At 44.2% G+C, this 20,644-nt stretch overlaps 1 protein-coding gene across 7 annotated transcripts in view; it reads left to right on the forward strand.

Moving 5' to 3' along the window:
* Window positions 1-20,644, forward strand: part of DZIP1 (DAZ interacting zinc finger protein 1) — an 88,112-nt gene that overhangs the window by 45,418 nt on the left and 22,050 nt on the right. For 3 of the 7 annotated variants that reach the window (XM_045296367.1, XM_004709764.3, XM_045296362.1), the window contains exons 11-15: window positions 1,464-1,604; window positions 2,044-2,092; window positions 3,154-3,210; window positions 6,936-6,992; window positions 14,412-14,471. In XM_045296367.1, the coding sequence (XP_045152302.1) occupies window positions 1,464-1,604; window positions 2,044-2,092; window positions 3,154-3,210; window positions 6,936-6,992; window positions 14,412-14,471 (364 nt within the window). The remainder of the gene's footprint in view (window positions 1-1,463; window positions 1,605-2,043; window positions 2,093-3,153; window positions 3,211-6,935; window positions 6,993-14,411; window positions 14,472-20,644) is intronic. The other 4 variants (XM_045296363.1, XM_045296364.1, XM_045296365.1 and 1 more) reach the window with 4 other exon arrangements.

Genomic DNA, 20,644 nt, shown 5'->3' on the forward strand with positions numbered 1-20,644 from the left:
CACACACACACACACACATCCTGACCCTGTGTGTCTAAATAGAACAGTGCTCTGTGGGGATTTCCAATAATGGAGCTTTTAGAAGTAGTTCGTCAAGCACATAGGTAGAATTGAACTTACAATGATCTGGTTAGCAGTGAACTTATTAACTGTTTGCACAACACATCTGTTTGGACAGACCAGGGGAGATAGTGCAGTGGATTGAGCGTGTGGGCTCTGCCCACTCCAGCTGTCTGAATTTGGGCCAGTTACTCTGTCTCTCTAGACTTGGGGGCCAAAACACATATTCACAGGTTGTGGGTTAGATGAGAAGAAGTGTCCAGTGACACAGTGCCCAGCGCATGGCACCTGTTGATCTGAACCATTTAGGGAGTGCTGTTCTCGAAGTTCTCATCCAGGCCCCTTCCTTCCTTTGATTTGAACACTTCTGTCTTCTCTCTCAGGCCTCATGTGCCGGTTACCAAGCCCGCATTCTGACCTGTCCAAGCAACTACTAACATGCCTTTCAGAATCTTTCCCCAAATGATTGAAGCAAATACTTTTTGGATTCTTTTTGTCTAGTGACGCTACAGTCTTCCAATGGCATAGAATCTTACGAGATTTAGAGTCTATGACTCTTTGGGCTCTGTCTCTCTGCTTCTGTCCTGTGTCCCCCCTCCTTCTGCCTATTACTTCTCTGTACCTCTGTTTTCTTAGTACATCTTTCTTGAGTATCACTTGGGGGCCAGGGACTTGCTAGTTGCTGGGGGTGTAAAAGCAGTGGGGATGCAGTCTCTGCCCTCAGGAATGAACACTTGAGACAGAAAATGTGAAGGACAGCGTGTATGGGTAATTCAGCGGGCAAAGAGTTCTGGGAGCAACTAGCAAGTCCCTGGCCCCAAGAGATTCTCGAAAAAGATGTACTAAGAAAACAGATGTAGAGAGAAGTAATAGGCAGAGGGAGGGGGAAACACGACAAGCAGAGAGAAAGAAGGCCAGAGAAGTCTTAAATACTTTAACGCTATGTATGCATGTGTTGGCCCAGTAGGCTGCTAACCTCAAAGCTCGTAGTCCAAACCCACTGGAGGAAGATGAAGCTTTTGGCTCCTGTTAAGATTTACAGTCTCCGAAGCTGTTTGGAGCAGTTCTACTCTGTCCCATAGGTCGCTATGAACCAGGATCGAGGGCAGTGGGGTCGGCTTTTCGTTTGGTATCCAGGAGCTGTTTCCTGTCACATGATACAGCTCCCTCAACGGTTCATACCGGTGCATCTGTCTGGAAACAGGTGAAGCACCTTGTACAGTCAGAGCCTTGATACCGGATGATCAAAGTTGCCTCCAGTGAGTGGGTGTGCATGGGTGCTGTGAAAGCAGCAGAGACCGTAGGGGATGCACGTGGAACACCATAGGATGAAGACATTTCTACCGGTGGTGTATAGATGGGTATGTTCCTTAATTTCTTTTTTACTTATTATTTTTCCCCAGCTCCTGTCACACATAGAGAAACTTCGGACCTCAATGATAGATGATCTAAACACAAGTAATGCTTTCTACAAGAAGAGGATAGAAGAGTTAGGACTGAGGCTACAGGAACAAAATGAACTGATCATTACTCAGAGGCAGCAGGTACCTCTGGTTATCTGTCGGCAGGCACAGGGCTTCTTTAAATAGTGTACTTTATGGAAGAAAATATGCTTTTATTTCAGAACATTTGTAAGCTGTGTACGTTAAAGTATCTGGAGTCCCCACCCCCACAATTGCTTATAAAAGTAAATCCAGTGAGATAAACTTTTTAAAAAACACCCTATTTTTAAATGCTGAATTTTAAACTCCTGCAGAGCAGATTGATTGGTTTCAAGTTTAGAACCAATTTGAAGGTAGGTAAGAATTTCTCTTGGTCATTGGTTTAAAAAGCAGCTAGATCCAAAGATTCGTTTGTGCCATGTCTCCCCCCATGTCTTTAAGTCCGTGTGTGTTGTACCTTTGGAGAATTTAATGAGAAGGCTTATTTTCCTGCACAGAGTACAGGATCTGTGCATCGTTACAAAACTAATTTTCTTTGCAGATTAAAGAGTTTACCAGTAAACCATTAAACAGTGCCAGTGAACCCAAAGGTAAGTGGGCCGGCGCATGGTGCCAGAGGCAAAGGGTGCCTCCCTGGCTGTGTGCTGGGCATCAGAGGAATGTGGGGATGCAGGCTTTATGTCTGCTGAGTGGACATTCCTCTTGGGAGATGTGGCCTCTTATGATTTTCATCTGGGATATCTGCTACCATGGCTCAGAAAGTCAGAGTCATCTGTATGGTCTTCTAATATTATTTCATATGATGATATTTTCTATCTGCATAATGTTAGCACATGATCCATGCTGAGGAACCATTTATAGGTGGGTGGAGAACATTACGGCTGGAGGTAAAGGGTGCAGAGACCAGCTCCAGTGTTCTGCACTTGGTGGCTTTGTGAGCCTCTGCCTCAGTTTCCTCTTCTCTACAGTGGGAAGATTAATAGTAACTCCACCATAGACTTATGAGGATGTAAAATGTACCTGTTTGAATGCTTATGGGTCTTCACTATCATTAGTGATCCAAAAGCCAAACTGACTGCCAACTCATAGCAACCTTACAAGACAGAGTAGAACTGCCCATGTGAATTTCTGAGACTGTAACTCTTCATGGGAGTAAAAAAAAGAAACACCCAGTATTTCTACAGCAGACTGGTAGTTCTTAACTGTGGACCTTGCTGTTGGCAGCCGAACTCGTAGCCACTATGGCACCAGGGTTCCTCTCACTAGTGGTGGCAAAACTAAAATTTTCTCTATACCATAGGTACTTGCCGTGACAGTCTCAATTGTAGCATCTTGAAGGAGAAAACGAAATCAAACCAAACCCACTGCTCTTGAGGCAAGATCCTCTGAGTCGATTCTGACTCACAGTTGCCCTTGGGGATGGGACAACCGCCCCTGCAGGTTTCTGAGACTAAAGCTTGCCCGGAGTAGAAAGCCTCACTTTTCTCCCACAGAGCGGCTGGTGTTTTTGAACTACTGACCTGTGGTTAGCAGCCCAGTGGGTAATACACTGGACTACCAAGGCTCCCTAGGTTGGAATAAGCACTGTCTAAATTTAGTCTATGGCTTGTGAGCTCTGTTATTAACTATTTCTTTGTTGTTGTTATTTTAGGGAATCCTTTAACCTGGCAAGTGTTTGAATCTAAGCCAACCATCCCAGGTATACCTAGTAAGTTTCTATAATAGGCTCAGAGTTCTAATTTTTTAATTTTCAAAATGATAAACCCAAGTGTAACCTTTGTTTATTTTTAATTTTCAAAGACCTTTCTTTGAGCGCTGGTTTATTTGGAGATGACATCATTTTGATTCCTGGTTTTGACCCAGCCCTAAAGCCTAAAGTTATGAACATTTATGTTATTTGGATCAACCATACTTACTACTTTGCATTAGTCTAATAAAGGAAGGGCCTAGTACCAATTCTTTGGCACATTCAAGTTTATACTGTGGGCTTCCTAGAATTCTACCCTGTGACTGCAGCCCCCTGTGGCATATGTCACATTTGACTTCCCTGAGCTTCACCGGGTCAACTCGGCCTGCCTGTCTCCCAGAGCTGTCATGATTTGGCAGAACACCAGAAAGCCATAATCTTAAAGCCGAGAATCTAAAAATGGCAGGAAATGCACTTCTCAAAAAGAAAATTCAAAATCCCAGAAGGAAAGAAAATGTAGACCTTCCACGACTACATCCATCCCTATTCACAGTGACCCTGTGGACGGTTCCTGAGCCTGGAAGTCTCCCACAGAATATCCGGTAGGATTGAGCCACTGACTTTACACTGGGAGTCCAGTGCTGATGGCCCTCAAAAAGCAATTTAAAAAAAATCATTTTACTGGGGGCTTGTACAACTCTTATCACAATCCATACATCCATCCATTGTGTCAAGCACATTTGTACATTTGCTGCCATCATTTTCAAAACTTTTTCTTTGTACTTGAGCCCTTGGTATTAGCTTCTTGTTTTTCCCCTCCCCCACCTCCCTCAAGAGCCCTTGATATTTTATAATTTATTATTATATTTTCATGTCTTACACTGACCGACGTCTCCCTTCACCCACTTTTCTGTTGTCCATCCCCAAGGGAGGGGATTATATATAGATTGTTGTGATCAGTTCCCCCTTTCTCCCTCCATCTTCTCCTCACCTGCCTGATATGGCTACTCTCCATTATCGGTCTTGAGGGGTTTATCTGTCCTGGATTCCTTGTGTTTTCAGCTCTTATCTGTACCTGTGTACATGCTCCGATCTAGCCGGATTTTTAAGGTAGAACTGGGGTCATGATAGTGGGAGGAGGAAGCATTAAAGAACTAGAGGAAAGTTGTATGTTTCATTGGTGCTATACTGCACCCTGACTGGCTCGTCTCCTCCCCGGCACCCTTCTGTAAGGGGATGTCCAGTTGCCTACAGATGGGCTTTGGGTCTCCACTCTGGACTCCCCCTCATTCACAATGATATGATTTTTTTGTTGTTCTTTGATGCTTGGTACCTGATCCTATTCACACCTCGTGATCACACAGGCTGGTGTGCTTCTTCCATGTGGGCTTGTTGCTTCTCAGCTAGATGGCCGCTTGTTTACCTTCAAGACTTTAAGACCCCAGATGCTATATCTTTTGATAGCCAGGCACCATCATTTTTCTTCACCACATTTGCTTATGCACCCTCTTTGTCTTCAGCAATTGTGTTGAGGGAGTACTTGAGTAGAGGTCCAATGTTCATCTGCTACCTTAATACTAAACCTATAAATATATGTACCTATATGTACCTAATATATGTAAATATATTTACATATGCACATGCCTGTATTTAGACCTCTATAAATGTCCTTTGCCTTCTACTTCTTTCTTCTATATCCTTTTACTTTCCTCTTATCCCACTATAATGTTCGGCCTTCATTTGAGTTTCAGTAATTCCTCTCAGTTACATTCTTCTTGATCAAGCCCTACTAGGCCTCCAACGCCCTCCTTGCCATCGATTTTGGATCACTTGTTGTTCCCTTGTTCTTGGGTTTGTTAGCACCTCCTTCCTTTCCCCCGCTTCCCCCTCTCCCATGTCCCCACTGGAACTATTGTTCCCGTTGTTCTCTTCTCCAGATTGTTTATCCCACCTATCTTATCTAGATAGACATGCAGAGATAATAATATGCACAAAAACAAGACAGAGCAAAACAAAGCAACAAAAGAAAACAAAACAACAACAAAAAGAGAAATGCCTATAAAGAGTTCTTGGTCTGTTTGTTGACTTTTAGGAGTGTTTTACAGTTGAGTCTGATGGGGTGCCAAGCCCTGGCCCCAAAGTCTATTTTTGGTATTCCCTGGGGACTTCGTTGCTTTGCTCCCCTTGCTGTTCTGTTGCACGGCCCTTAGTGTTTTGCCTCAGTGTTTCACCTCAGTGTGGTGGGGTCAAATTGGTTGCAATTCCTGCAATGTATCTCCATTGTTGCCCCCTGTAGCACTATGGGTCAGTGAGGGATGTTGTGCCTCCTAGTGGAGCCAGCCCTATGGTCCTCTCTGTGCGTTGGCTGCTCTGAGTGGGAATATTGTCCTCAAGGCTTGGTGGGCCAGGATGTGCTCGACTCTCTCTTCCTGTCCCTTCATTTGCTCCTGTGATCTGACCAGACATGTCTCTCTCCCTGAGCTGTAGCTTCAGTGCTGTCCTCTGAAGTGAATTCTTCTAGGGGGAGGCGGGGCTGTCCACGTAGTTGGGATTGGGGCCAGCCCCTCACACCTCTCGATTGGTTCACTGTTTTATGCCGGTAGGTTACATTCCATCTTGGAGCACTGGTTAAGTTTGGTCCCTCTTTCCCTGTGGAGATATAAATAACACACTCCCCTTGGGTGGGTTAGTGCGCTGTTTTCCCCAACTACCCATGTCTTTTTTTCCCCTGTCCTTTTTAGCTGGCTCTTTATGAGAGTAGAAAGCTTCATCTTTCTTTGGAGCTGGCTGGTAGTTAGGAACTGCTCATCTTGCAGTTAGCAGCCCAGCTCCTAACCACTATGCCACCAGGGCTTTTTTTTTTTTTTTTTTTAAATCAGATACATTCTTCTCTAAAGGCTTCAGCTAAATGAATGGTCAAGCACATAGCTTCCTAATCCAGGAACTGGAATATTTTAAGAAATTCATTTTGTATGTGAGAGTTCATGGCAGCATTATCTATAATCTACAAAAAGTGGAAACAACCCAAATGCTCATTAACCGATGAATTGATAAACATGTGATATATATATTATGGGATAGTATTCAGCCACATAAAATCATGAAGTACTTACCAAAAGAAACACTTTGGGTGTTAGCAAGGGAGGGAAGATGAAGTAATAGCTAGAGGGTTGGCCGGTGTTCACTTGGGTCAAAGGGAAGATAGTAATCCACAGAAAGGAGCAGAGAAATCCAAAGGAGGGCGGGCAGGTGGGAGGGAGAGTAACCTAATGGGTTTGACAAGTACCTTACATGTTGAACATAAAATGGATGGTATGCAATATAGACCCCCACCTAATTCACAGTTTTCCAAAAAAGAATGATGTGTCCTGCTTCATGCCGCCACAAGCATGACCGGGGAGAGAAGAGGCTGGGGGAGGGAAGGGAGAGAGGGAGTGTCATTGGCCCATACATATAGGGGATGATTTGGGAATGATGACCACGTGTTAAAATTTGATAGCGGTTGTCATTGAATAACTGAACATACTAATACCAACTAAATAGTAAGTAGTAAAAGAGTGAACTCTGCTTTCACCAACCTGTCCTAGAAATGAATGTAGATGAGTCGTGCCCTATGCTGGCCATCTGAAGCATGTGTCCCCGGTATACATCTTGACTCATTTGGGGTTATCTGGTTACCAGCCTGTTCCCAGGCTCTCCTTGTCTTGGTGGACCCCTGTGAGCATTTCTCTTTCTTGCTGTTTCAGTGAAGGCCACTGGGCCCCAGACTTTAGATGCCAACTCAAGTTCAACAGTAGCTCCAGGTAAGTTTCAGTAATATTCTAAGCGGCTCTGCATCCACGTTACCGCCTGCGATGGAGACTGTGGTAACTGGAGACTGTAGGAGTAATTATGTAAAGCAGAAAACACCTTTAACGACTTAAAAACCACTAATAAAACTGTAGTCTGTGATGTTTCTTAGCAGAAGCACTGAGTCCCTAAAGCCTCAGGCACATCTATTCCCTGATTCAGAAGGAGAGATTATTAACTTTGGCTTGCGTTTTTCTTATTTATGATTTCTGGTGAGAAGTAGTAAATCTTGGGCAAGAATGACGTGACTTTCTCCTAGGAAGGCCAGCCAACCAGCACATGCCACAGGGCATATGTGATTGTTTTTCTAACTTTCAGTGGGGCAGCAAGTCGCCTCATTTAAACAAACAGTTTCAGCAACTGGTTGGGAAAGTCTAGAAAGGACTCGTGATGGAAACTAGAAGGGGAAGGTGGGCCCCACTAGACAAAGTCAGTGCCAGCTTCCAGTTTGTGGACCAGATTACAAGAATGGGGGTTGTTGTGTACCTGAGCCAATAGATGGTGGGATCACTTGGAGCCATAGTTTACTTTTAAACAATTAAAGCGCTTGCAGTGTTTCACTGTGTGCTTTTAAAATATATACTGTGTTTTCTTATGGGTCTGCCGCTTGTAACACAGGAAGTCAGCTGCGAGAGCTGCCTTCTCGTTTTACCCTGACTTAACCTACAGATGCTTCTGGAGGTAATGTCTACTTCAATCCGTTTGGGTTTTAGCCTTCTGGGTAGAGTTAAATCCTTGATCGGCCTGGTTAGTCCACTGGGACTTTTTTGTCTTATAAATAAAGAAGGTGGTTAGTGGTGATTCTGTTTTGCTCGTGGAGTGAGTTGTTTATTGTACCTTACTTTCTTCTAAGAGCATCTCAGCTGGATCAGCTCCCTTAAGCGTCTGACCCTAGTATGTAATGTAGTCATTCTCCACGTATTAGGCTTTACTATTTACAAGTGTAGAGTTTTGTTTTGTTTTCTCCTCTCTTCCTTTGGATAGGAGCAGAGATAAAACATATATAAATTTGCTCTAGTACTGAATAAGCTAGGAAAGCATCTTTGCCAATCACTTGCTGTTTATAGTTATGTCAGGTCTAAAGTATGTCTGCATTGCCTCCCTGTGTTTGAGGGTTGGTGTTTCTCCAGCATTGCTGGACGCTTCCTTTCTGGCCTTGAACCTTTCCCATTTGGTTCTTGTTACCCTTCGTATGGCATCTCTCGCTGCCCGTGTTCCCGTTGCCCAGTGTGTAGGGACCCAAGACAGGCCTCTGGGGAACTGCTGAGGCTGACTCCAGGATCCTGACAGATCTATCCACTCTAAACTGCTGTGTCCAATTGCAGTCCTGATCCTGATTAGATCAGGCCTGAAGCAACCGTCAGTTCTGCCCCACTCCTAGAATCTTCGGGAACGGAAGGCCAGTTTTAAATGCTGGCCAGATCTGGCGGGCCCACCACCCGTGGATGGGGGTCTAAGCCTAGGCGTGTGCATCTCCATAGGCCAGGAGCTGGGGAGGCTTCACTGGAGCCCACAGACTGGTCCCACAGTCATGGCAGCTCCCCCGCTGGTGATGAGGGCATGTATGTGGAGTGGAGGCCAGTAATTCGGAGTGTATTGCATAGTATAAATTGACCTGTTTATCCCTGACAAGGTGAAAAAAGTCCTTTTGTTCCATCACAAGGCTTGCTGTAGTTCTTTACTGCAAAAGATGTCACAATTGCTCACTGCCATAGATTGGACTCTCTGGAAAAAAGATTCACCTGTGGAAGGCTAATTGGAACGTGCTCTTGGGCAGCACTGAGGGAACAGTTTTAAGGGAGGTGTGGGAGAGTGTTGAGCCCAGATGCAGCTAGCAAAGACCTCTGGGAGCTTTTGGCCTGGGCGGGGCATTCTGGCATTGCCCTCTATTGAAGATAGGGCAGGGCCCTTACTCTCACACGTCCATCACGTGTTCGTGGTGGGCTGTGGCAGGATGGGAGTGCTACCTCTTCCTTTACCCAAGGGCTACTGTGGAGAGCGCTACCTCTGTGAGCTGCCCTGGAAGGGGGCCTGGGGAAAATGGGAACTGTGATAACCACCCCTCCTTTTTGACTTGGATACTCAAATTCAACAATGTAACTGTGAGGATTGATGCTGAGGCAATAGATAGGATGAAGCATCGAGTTTTAGGAAGCTATATGATGGAACTAGATCACTGTTCATTGCCATTACATTTTTCCTGGTTAAAAAAAAAAAAAAAGACCCTCCATCTTTTCACTGCAGGAGAACATTCTGTTCATGGAGTTATGCTGTGGCAGAGTGCAGGGAGGAAAGTAAACTTTGCTGTTGTTAGGATAGCAAGACTATACACTGACCTGATAACACACGTGCCCTGCTCTTAAGTGAGGCCAGGCAAAATACTCATCTCTTGTGGTGAGGATGCTAAATGGTCACTTGGCCCTATAGGCCCAAAGCCTATGGGGACCTGCTAGCTCCATTTAGATCGAAATAAATATCTTTATTTTGGTATCTAAGTTGTCATATGTAATTCTGATTTTAATTAGAGCTAGACTGAGACCCAAAAGAAGTTAAACATGGATTTTTAAGTGGTCATGGTTTGCTGTTAAAAAGTTAGAAACATTTCCATTACTGTTCTTTTGTTTTCAAAGTAAATATCTGACATTTCAAGATGTTGAAACTTATCACAACACTCTTATTCAAGCGATATTGCATTGTCCAATATATGAAATTTAGTCTACAGTAGAGTTCTGGTGGCTCTTGATGGGAAGAAAGCTTTCCCCATCTGACTGCATGGGAACCCAACAGTGTGGAGGAAATGGACTGGGGACTGTTGAAGGGAAAGAGAGTAGACCCTCTTAAAGGGGGTGTGGGTGGGGGTGTTTGATCTTTTTGAGCCAGCTATACTTCATACGTGCATACTATCATAAGGAGAAGCGTTTGTATGTGGCTGGCAAAAAGAACAGTCTAATCAAGAAAGAATTCAGCACAGAATTTAGAGAACTCTTCACCTGTAGTGGTGAGTTAAACTAGCCACTGATAATGATGGCATTTCTCCAGCTGTGTCCTGTGCCAGCCCTGCCTGTCTACTCCCTCTCACCCAACTGTGGGCCGCATGAATGACGGGCTGCTCTTAGATGCCCAGGCTAGCACGGTCCATAGAGAAATGAATCAGAAATAGCCTGCACTCAATGAATGGACCATCTGAAAGGGATACCATCCAAAGACACGTTTCATTGGGTAAGTCTGCTAAACAAGACATCTTTAGAGTGTTGAAAAGAAAGGATGTTCCTTTGAAGACAAAAGTGCCCCAAGCCATGGTATTTTCAGTCTCTTCACATGCAGGTGAAAGTTGAACATTGAATGGAAAATCCACCACAGAAGAATCGATGGAGAGGAATATGGAAAGCACCATGGACTGCTAAAAGGACAAACCAGTCTGTTTTGAAAGCAGTCCAGCCAGAGTGCTCCGTAGAGGCAAGGATGGGGAGACTTCCGTCTTACAGACTTTGAACATGTTGCCAGAGAGACTGGTCCCTGTAGAAGGACATCATGCTTGGTAAAGTAGAGAGGCAGAAAAAGAGGAAGACCCTCAGCAAGATGGATTGACACAGTGGTTGCAACAATAGGTTCAAGCACAGGAACAATTGGGAGAAGAGCACAGGACTGGGCAGTGTTTTGTTCGGTTGTGCATGGAGTCACTATGGGTCTGAACTGATCGATAGCCTCTTACAACAAAAACAACAACAAGGGACACCAAACACTCTTAAATGTGGCACCAAGTGGGAACCATTCGGTCTACTGGACCTAATGTCCTAATGTGCCTTCAGGCAAAGAAGAGATGATCTTCAATTCCAGGGACTGGGAGAAGGCGTCACAGAGGAGCTGGCATTTAGCCATCTGAGTTCAATAGACTTGGAATAGGGGTGGCCTTCTAGGTAATGCAACACAAAAATAGAGAGTAGGAAGCACTAGATTAGAATTCGTAGGACAGATTACTTGGCTGGACCTAAAGTCTGCAGGAGAAATTTGAGGGGGATGCTGTTGGCGGGGTTCATGGCAGCTATTGAGTACCAGCACACAGCTGCTGGGAGTGACTCTTTGGGCAGCATGCAGCGGCAGAATGGTCATAAGGTTGGGCTGCGGGAAGCCCAGGCTTACCAGAGTGTATATGATGGCGAGGGGGGCTGTCTGTAACCTTCTGTGAGACACGCGTAGGAATCAAGGTCGTGGTAATGACAGTGGAGCGTCATAGCTGTTCTGTGGAATTGGCATTTGGTGAGCTCAGAGAATGGCTGGGCGGCAGTGCCCTTGTTGAAGCCAGGGAGAAGGGAGGAGGAGGGAGTTCAGCAATGCTGTGAGCACCGGCAGGGAGGCTGTGTCCCTTCCAGGGAAAGTTCTTGGACTGAGCAAGCCGAAAGTGGGGATTCACAGTCCATTCAGGTGGCTATAAGGTGAAGAGAACATTGACAACCCCGTCCCTGGGTGGTTGAAGCGACTAAATGAGGCAGGGCATTCTTCAGAGCCAGATCCATTCAGTAAGTACTGCTGGTGTTAGCTCTCACAGTAGGGATGATGAAATCCAGTAAGGAGTCAGCCAATGCAGGAAAAGCACTGTGTCCTAAATACTGACTCAGGAGCTTGCCTTCTGGATGTAAGGGCAGGACATTGAAATATAACTGTTTCTGGAAGCCTCCATCTTCGGGAATGCCTAGGGGAGATTGATGTCTCCCAAATGTTCCAGCTCCTGCCCAGGACTGGGGTGTGTGGAGACTGGACCAGTGGCTTCTTCTTGAGCTGAGGCTGGCTGGGCCCTTTGCTTCCCCACCTGGGACATGAGCCTACTTGTTGGGGGCTGTGGAGCCCGTGCTCCTCAGCCTTCGCAGAGTAGGACTTGGGTACTCTACCTGACCCAGGCAGCCAGCCAGAGGAGTATAGCTGTAATGCACCGAGGAAGGAAAGTCCATACGATGATTTTGTGAAGATCTGAGAGAAAAACAACTTCCTCATGATCTCTTTGTAATTTTCATAATGTGCATTAGCATTCCTATCATCATTTTTTTTTATCACAAATGAATTCTCCTAAAGTCTATGTTTTTTAGCAGTTCAAACTAGTGGAATAACCCATTTGTGTAATTAAACATCTTAACGCTAAAGAACAGATTTGAAAGCAGTGTGTGTGTGTGTGTCTCAGTCACGGAATGTGAATGGACTTAAAAGTCCCTTCTGGAGGCCCGCTGGTCAAGCCACAAGAAACATTTAAACCGGTGTGAGGATATGTTTAAAATCAGGAGCCTTGGTGGCACAGTGGCTAAGTGCTCATCTGCTAACAGAAAGGTTGATGGTTCATACCCACCAGCCCCTCTGTGGAAAACGATGTGGCAGGCAGCTTCCATAAAGACAACTGCTTTGGAAACCCTGTGGGGCAGTTCAACTCTGCCCTATAAAATTGCTATAGATTAGAATCACCTCGATGGCAGCACGTTTTATACCTAAAACCCGAAAAACACAGCCAGTGCCCTTGGGTTCATTCCCACCCTCGGCGACCCCACGTATTTCGGAGTCGAACTATTACTACGCCATCGATTGTCTTTGGTTGTAGTCTTTCGGGAAGCAGAAAGCCAGGTCTTTTCTTCGGCAGTGCTGCTGTATGGTTTTTTTGAACCACCAACCTTGAGTTCGTAGTTGAGTGCAAACCATTTATACCACCAAGGGGCATGTACCGAAAATACACAATCAAGTGCCAGAAAGACCCTCTAATAAACTCATACCAGACCTTCAAGTAGGCAGGAATTAAACCCGAGATTCTATGTGAAAACCTCCTTGTCCTATGCCTGGCAGCAGAGTGGCACTCCGAGTGTTGGCTGGTGTTGCCCTTACCCATTGCCCACTATATGGTCTGACAGTGGGGCAGAATGACTTCTGACTTGTAGGTGGAAGTGAAGAACCACACTGGGAGGGGCCTTGTGCTGACTGTAAGGGAACCATATACCACACAAATCTGACTTCCTTGTTCCTGGTCCTTAAACCTGTCATGCTAAGCAGACTTCTCTCCTGAGAAGGAAATTGCCCACTACTGATAGGATGGAGTTTGGTTTTATCCATGCTGCCTGGGAAGAGTTACCCAGAGGTCTTCTTCCCCTCAGCCTTGTGCTGGTGCTGGGCTTGGGAAAAGCATTGCTTCCACCTGAGCCTTTTCTGCCCAGCTGTGCCAGTACCTGGGGCCCTAGTGGCATTAGTAGTTACACTTTGGGCTGCTAAGCAGAAGTTCAGCAGTTCAAAACTACCAGGCACTCTGTGCGTGAAAAATGAGGCTTTCTGCTTCTGTAAAGAATCAGTCGAGGACCTAATGTCGGGGGTTTAAATGGAGAGAAAATGTTTTGAGAAACGATGTACAAATGCGCTTTACACAATTGATGTGTGTGTGGATTGGGATAACAGTTGTATGAGCCCCTAATAAAATGTTAAAAAAGGAAAAAAAAAAAGAAAAAAGAATCACAGTCTTGGAAACCCACAGGGACAGGTCTGCCTTGCTCTCTAGGGTCAATCCGAGTTGGCATCAATTTGATGGCAGTGAATTTGTGTTTTTGGCTTGGGTGGTGGCAGGTACTTCTCCAGCCCACAGCCTTTCCCTGAGAACCCCCAAGGGCAGAACTGCCCCACAGGGTTTCCTCGGCTGCCCTTCAGTACATCCCTGGGGCTTTTCTCCTCCTCATGGAATGACTGGGTGGCTTAAGTTGCCCATCTTTAAGTTTGGAGCCAAGCGCTTAACTGCTGTGATACCAAGTCTCCCTCAGGGACAGAACTAGGTATTGGAAAACAGTGTGAATCAAATAAATGTGTAAGACTAGGTCTAGGTGACCTGCCCATGAGCCCTTTACCATCTTAGTCCTACCACTTGAAGGCCCTGGATGAGCCTGCTGGGGGGTGAGGAGGAAAGGCAGGGAGGGGGAAGGATGGAGACAATGGCGTATGAAAGGCTTTGTTTATTTTTTTTTAGCCCTTTGGAATTGAAATAGTCTCATTAATGTTCTATTTACTCACCAAACTATTTCATAAGGAAAATCATTTTTTCCAGAAGTGATTAAAAAGAGGCAAAGCCACAATATCTTAGTGCCATAAATGAATCACATCAGGCACTAGGCTGTTGGGCAAGAATCCTTGACCAGTTAGTGAGAAATGTAATTTCTGAAGTGAAGTGTTTGGAGAGACTATGCCAGGAGAAAGTGTAACCACCTTTAGCTGACCACTGCCATCTTCTTTGCTCCAGTAAAGCCTTGTTATTAAGCCATGACTAAAATACCATGGAATTATGTTTCACGGTTGTTTAAAAGGAAACTAACTTTTCTTTACTATTGTCCTGTTTCTACTATTCTTATTTCTCTCATCAATAGAACAGGCACCCTCGTTGCACATACTGGAACCAATAGAAGAACTCTCAGAGGAAGAAAAAGGTAACAAAGGGCCTGAGCAGGGGCTATGTGTAGAGATTCTGCTGATATGCCAAGACCCATGCTTTGAAAATGCAAGCCAGTCTTTTTAAAAAAATTATGTTCCACCCAAATTAGGTAAACAGATCCGGTTTGGATTATATTTTCACAGAGTAGTCTGCTGTCAATCATATTCGGTTACATTATTCCCTGCTCTGGTATTCTCTTATGCAAGCAGTTGACGGAGAAGTTTTCCTGTGTCAAAGAACTTGAAAATAAGCATTAGGTCTTCACCTCAAGGCAGACGGATTTTGGTCGGATGATAAATCTTACAAATGTTTTGGGAACCAGTCAACTGGTATGAGAACACTTTGTCGGACTGTCATGAATTTTCATACTTTGAGGTGGGTGGGTCCAGTGCCCACTTAATTATTCCTAAGAGCAAAGGATGCATAATATCTAAACCCTGAATATGGAATATAAATGTGCAAAATAGCATCTGCATAGTTTGAGCTGGTCTTAGGAAATAACTAATTCTTTTATTTGGTAATCTTGAAAACTGCCCTCTATGTTTTTCTAAAAAAATAGGAGTTTTTCTAATGCCAGAGTTATAGATCTGGAAAACAATTATATTTAAATCAGTGCATCATCTTTTCCTTACTGATACCTAATGTGTTACTGTCTATCACTTTCGTAAGAGAAAGCTAATTTTAAATATTAAGTTGGGGTCAGGTTTTGCTATTTTTTTCAGGTAGAGAAATGAAATGATATATTAAAATATGTGAACCTAGTGTTTGTTATATTTCCTTTTGTTTTTTCTAGAGTTAAAAAATATTTTCCCAAGACTACAAATTGAACATTGATTAAATCAGGCATATGTTCATAATATCTCTGTGACATTTATTTTCCAGTCTTGGTTTTGTTCTATTCAGCCTTTTTGAGATTTTCAAACCAGGTTTATTCAGTTTGTTTTCTTGTGTGCTTGCAGTTCGTCTTGATTTTCTGCATTTTTGTCAAGCTATTTACATCTTCCTATTCGAGTAGCTGCTCAAAGTTGCCACAGATTTTGGATAGTATTTTAACTGTTTTATTTTTTTTCTACTCTTATGTGTTTGTAATCACCATTCCAACATTTATAAGTCCCATTTCTTTCAGAAACAAGAGTGAGTATAGATAACCGTAAAGCATAATAAAGCCATAAAGAGATCTTGAGAGCAAGTTTATGTTAGTTATATGAGCACAGCTGTCAGGCTCTTGTGTCAGACTCCCTTCATCCCATTGTCAAGGAAAGAAGGATGAGCAGGGTGGGTCATCAGCAAATACTTCCAGCAGTCATGAAGATGCCCAGGCCCCAAGCGGGAGGTCTGAAGGCCAAATCCATCCCCTGTTGGCAAGCATGTTAGAACCCACTGCCAGTATTTAAAGATCAGAATCTTTCATATGCATCTGTGGATTTCTGACTTCTCTGGAAAGAAAGAGGACAATCTGACAACATGCAGCAAGTCGGAGGAGCAGGCACTCCTTTAGCAAATGTGAGCTCCTTGGGCTAACACCCCTACTCTCCTCCAATACTCTGTCTTCTGCCAAGTTTAACTCCTTGGCTTGTTTGTGAGCCTTACAGGTAGCGCGTATTACTATTTAAAAGCACTGTCTGAATGATTTCAACCATCTCAGTTGGCTTGTGAGAGACAAGACGAACCACTCTTAATCCTCTTTCAATTTGTAATAAAAGTATCCTTTTACCTTCAAGTTGTGTACAACCTCTCTCCTCTGCACATATGCTTTATTAATGTCCAGAACCTCAGATGATTTAACCTTTTATTACTTGAACAGTCTGCAGTGTGCCAGGGGGTTCATCGAAAGGCTAATGTCATTGAAAAAGCGGGACCTCATGTTTAAAGAGGACATACTCCAAACCCATGTCCAACATGCCTCTTCGCCTTCCCTCTAGGTTCTACCTCGGCATCGTTTTGCCTGTACTTCACGTGTGGGCAAAAGCCATTTTGGGCTGTTACTACATTTGGGGGCCTGGATTGAGAGAGAAAATCTTTGTCACTCTCCATGGGTTCAGATGGAACTCTGGCGGGAGATGAAGAGATGATTGCAAGAGTGAGCAAACACCAGGCTATCTGTACACCTGTGCAGAAACCAGGGCCTGCATCCATCTTGTGCCTCTGTAGTGTCAGCACAGGGCAGATACATCCCCCTTAGTAAATCCCTGAGCTTGTGCTAACATTGTGAAGCAGGATTTTGCAAAAGCACTGGTTCTTACCAAGAAGCATCTCGTGGCTCTTCCTGCATATTTGCTTCTGAATAGAGTTGCGTGTTAGTCCGGGTAGGCTAGAGAAACAAATTCAGGGAGACTCGTGTGTAAGAGAGGACTTTATATCAAAGGGAAATTGTATATTAAGAAAACATCCCAGCCCAGTCCAGATCAAGTCCGTAAGTCCAGTATTGGCCTATGTGTCTGATATTAGTCCATAAATCCCTCTTTAGATGCACACAGCCATGCAATGGTGCCATATCCAGAAAGATCACAGGTCAGGGGGTGGAAAGCCCTGTAGATCCAGTGGCAGAGGCAGCATCTCAGCACTAGCATGGGTCTCCATGTGACTCCTCCTGCTCCAAGGCTCTGGTTCCATCAGTGTGTCCATGTGACTTGTCAACAGGAATGTGTAGCAGAGAGTGTGGGTCCTGCTTCCAGGGTGGAAGACAGGAGTTCCCAGAATCCTCAGGAGAAGGCTGTGCCCACACAGAGGCCTCATTGGCTATGACCTGATTGACAGGCTAACTCCACCCCTTCCCTCAAGTTGACAGTAGATTATGTAACTGTCACAGTCATACTTGATGTTGATGGCTGTTTTATAAACCAACCACTCTCATTGAGTCAGTTCTCACTCATAGTGACCCTGTTGAACTGTCTCAGTACATCTTTACAGGAGCAGAAAACGTCATCTTTCTCCCTCAGGGAACTGATGGCTTCCAGTTGCTGTCTTAATCCTGCACACCACCAGGGCTACTTTGCTATTTTATGGCTATTAGAATTCCAGGGGCCAAGGCAGGTTTTAGAAGCCATTGTGTGTTTTGAAAACTAGAAACACAGTGAGATTGGGAACTTGCTTCACGTTGTTGAGTTGAGGTGGTGACAGAGCTAAACTAAGTTTTCTGCTTCCCCGTAGTTGCAAGCAAAGAAAGAATGCTGGACTGCTCAGGTGGCCTTGTGGGAAGTCTCTCTCCTTTATGTGGAAAAGGAGGTTCATTACTTAGATGCTAGATAGTTTCTTACAATTCAGAAATTCTTCCTTTTATTTTTTTTCCTGTCACTTGCTTTGCACTACAACCATCTGCTCACCATCGGTGCTGTGTTGTGTGGCTGATCTACCTGATCACACGTGTAGCCGCCTTATGCCTTAGCATGGCCTTTTTCTTGTGTGTGCTCGTAAAACTTGCACCAGAGGACATGCTGACCTCAAGACAGCTTTGTCTGGTTTGTCTTGGTGAACAGTATGTGCTTTAACTCAAATCTTCAGATAAGTTTGATTTTGGATTGATCAAACCCACCTTTACATAAAAGCCTTATTTATATATTTTCGTCTATAGTCTTTTTTTTTTCAGAATATATGTGTATTTTTAATGCCGAATTTGGGTGAATTATGTAAATTCTACCTCACCAAAATGCTTAAAACCAACAAAAGAGCCTGTTAAGTACCTATTAAGACACTTAACCTGATAAAAGTCCAGGAAAAAGCAAGAAGTACGCAGAATCTGCAGGTTTTGTAAATGAGATACATACACATACATGAAATCATCTGAGAACAATTCGTCATTAGCTGTTGTTACTCTTAATTGTCATTGAGTGGATTCTGACTGACGGCAGCCCATGTGTGCAGGCTACTCCACAGTCTGCCAGTCCCATTCTGGTAGTAAGGCATCTCTCCCACTTGCTCGTCCATGTACTTGCTCGTACTTGGAAAGTACTTGCTCATACAAGGAACGCCCCAAAGAATCAAGTCAATTTGAGGACATAAGGAGACGTACTGCCTTACTCTGGTGAATTTAGTTATCAAATTGTACTTGACATCAGGAGGGAGAGTTCAAAGACAGACCTGGACAAATAAGCAAATGAATCTAACAAGTGCTCTCGAACTAAAGGCTATATATAACTTCTGAGTGGTGGTGGCTAAGCTACTGTTGGCATCACTTAGACCAGTGGTTTCCAACCTTCCTAATGCCATGACACTTTAATACAATTCCTCATATTCTGGTGACCCCCCAACCATAAAATTTATTTTCGTTGCTATTTTATAGCTGTAATTTTGCAACTGTTATTAATCGGGTGACCCCTGTGAAAGGGTCGCTGGACCCCCAAAGGTGTCATGACCCACACTGTTATTAATTGGGCGACCCCTGTGAAAGGGTTGCTGGACCCCCCAAAGGGGTCGTGACCCACAGTTTGAGAACCGCTGACTTTAGTGACCCCCCAGGCCCCGGGGCCTCTCTTTAGGCTAAACTTCTGTGCAGTTTGCTTTCTATCTAAGATGTTGGCAACCAATTTGCCTTTGCCCAATAGTAGATAGGAAGTAGGGAAGTTGCATTTGTTGAAATGGCAGCATCCTGACTTCCAGGCTTTGCCTTTCCTTTTTGTCCCAGATACACAAGTAAGTAAAAAAGGATTATTACCAAATGAATCATAGACATTATACTTACAGTGCTGCATTATCAGAAATAAACAATAATCAATCAGTGGATAATAGGCAGACAGGCAGGATGAGCAGTTCTGAATGAGTAGCCATCTGTGGTCAGTATTATGCGTCTCTTCTCACTGGAGTCTACATGAAAAAAGTTAAACCTTTGGGAATAATTAGTTCACAGGACTAGTGGACCACATGAACCTCAACCTCTACCACCATCAAACCGGAACTAGATGGGACTCAGCTCCTACCGCTGACATCCCTGAAAGGCATCACAACAGAGGGTCCTATATAGAGCGGGAGAAAATTATGGAACAAAAATCAAAATAATAAAAATAGCCAGGTTTACTGGGAGGACAGACTGGTGGAGCCCCCAATACTGTAACCTTTGATCACCCTTCAGGTCTGGGAAAGAACTTACCGCTCTCTGAATTGCAGCTAAACAGTAGATCCAGGGACCGCAACACTAGGGAGGTATACCACTGATTTTATACATCCAAAGAGCAGAATTTGCCCCTGGACAGAGGTCAGAAGGTAGGAAGGACAAGTGGAAACAGGAGACACGGGAGGGAGGAGTGGAGGGGTGGGGGTGGTCAGTGGAGGAAGTAATATTACATTGTGGGGCTGCAGTCAATGAGATGAAATTCTGTTTATGAAGTACTGAATGGAAAACCAATTTGCTCTATAAGCTTTCACTTAATTCACAATAAAGCTGTTCTGTAAACAGAGTCAACTTTATTAAACCAGACTATCAAAATGAGAATTTGAATATTAGAGTCTACTCTGCCAAGTGCTGTGTTGTTAGGTGTTTTCTTTGAGTTGGCGCCAACTGGTAGCTCCTGACCCAGTGTCCAGCAGAACAATGCTGCCTGGTGCTGCCCGTCACCACAGTTGACATGCTTGAGCCCGTCCTTGCGGCCACTGTGTCAGTCCTCCTTGAGGGCCTTCCTCTTTTTGCTCTGATCCTCTGCTTTATCAAATAGGATGTCCCTTTGCAGGAGTCGAGTCTTCTGGGTAACATGTCTGCAGTGAACGAGACATGTTATCTCACCATTCTTAATTCTGTGTAGCATTCTGGCAATATTTTCTCCAAGACAAATGTGCTCGGTCTTTTAGCAGTCCACACTGTATTCAATATTCTTTGCCAACACCATAGTTCAAGTGCATCAAATCTCTTGCCTTCCTTATACCTTTTCTAGCTTTTGCACGCACACGAGGCAATTGAAAATGCCAGGAGGACCTTATTCTTTCCAACGACACCTTTGTTGATAGCCCCCACACCACAGATTTATTGAAGGCAATATGTTGTTTAGGTTCTTGGATTATGGATCCAAGTGAAATGAAAGCCTTGGCAGCTTCTATCCTTTTTCATTGATCATGACATTTCCTGTATTGCCTAACTCGTGAGGCATTGATTTTTCTTTCCTAATCATTTTATTAGGGGCTCATACAACTCTTATCACAATCCATACATACATCAATTGTGTAAAGCGCATTTGTACATTC

The sequence above is a fragment of the Echinops telfairi genome, unplaced genomic scaffold, assembly GCF_000313985.2.
Source record: "Echinops telfairi isolate 266 unplaced genomic scaffold, ASM31398v2 ScPeMD7_7405;HRSCAF=8443, whole genome shotgun sequence".
In the NCBI taxonomy this organism is placed as follows: domain Eukaryota; kingdom Metazoa; phylum Chordata; class Mammalia; order Afrosoricida; family Tenrecidae; genus Echinops; species Echinops telfairi.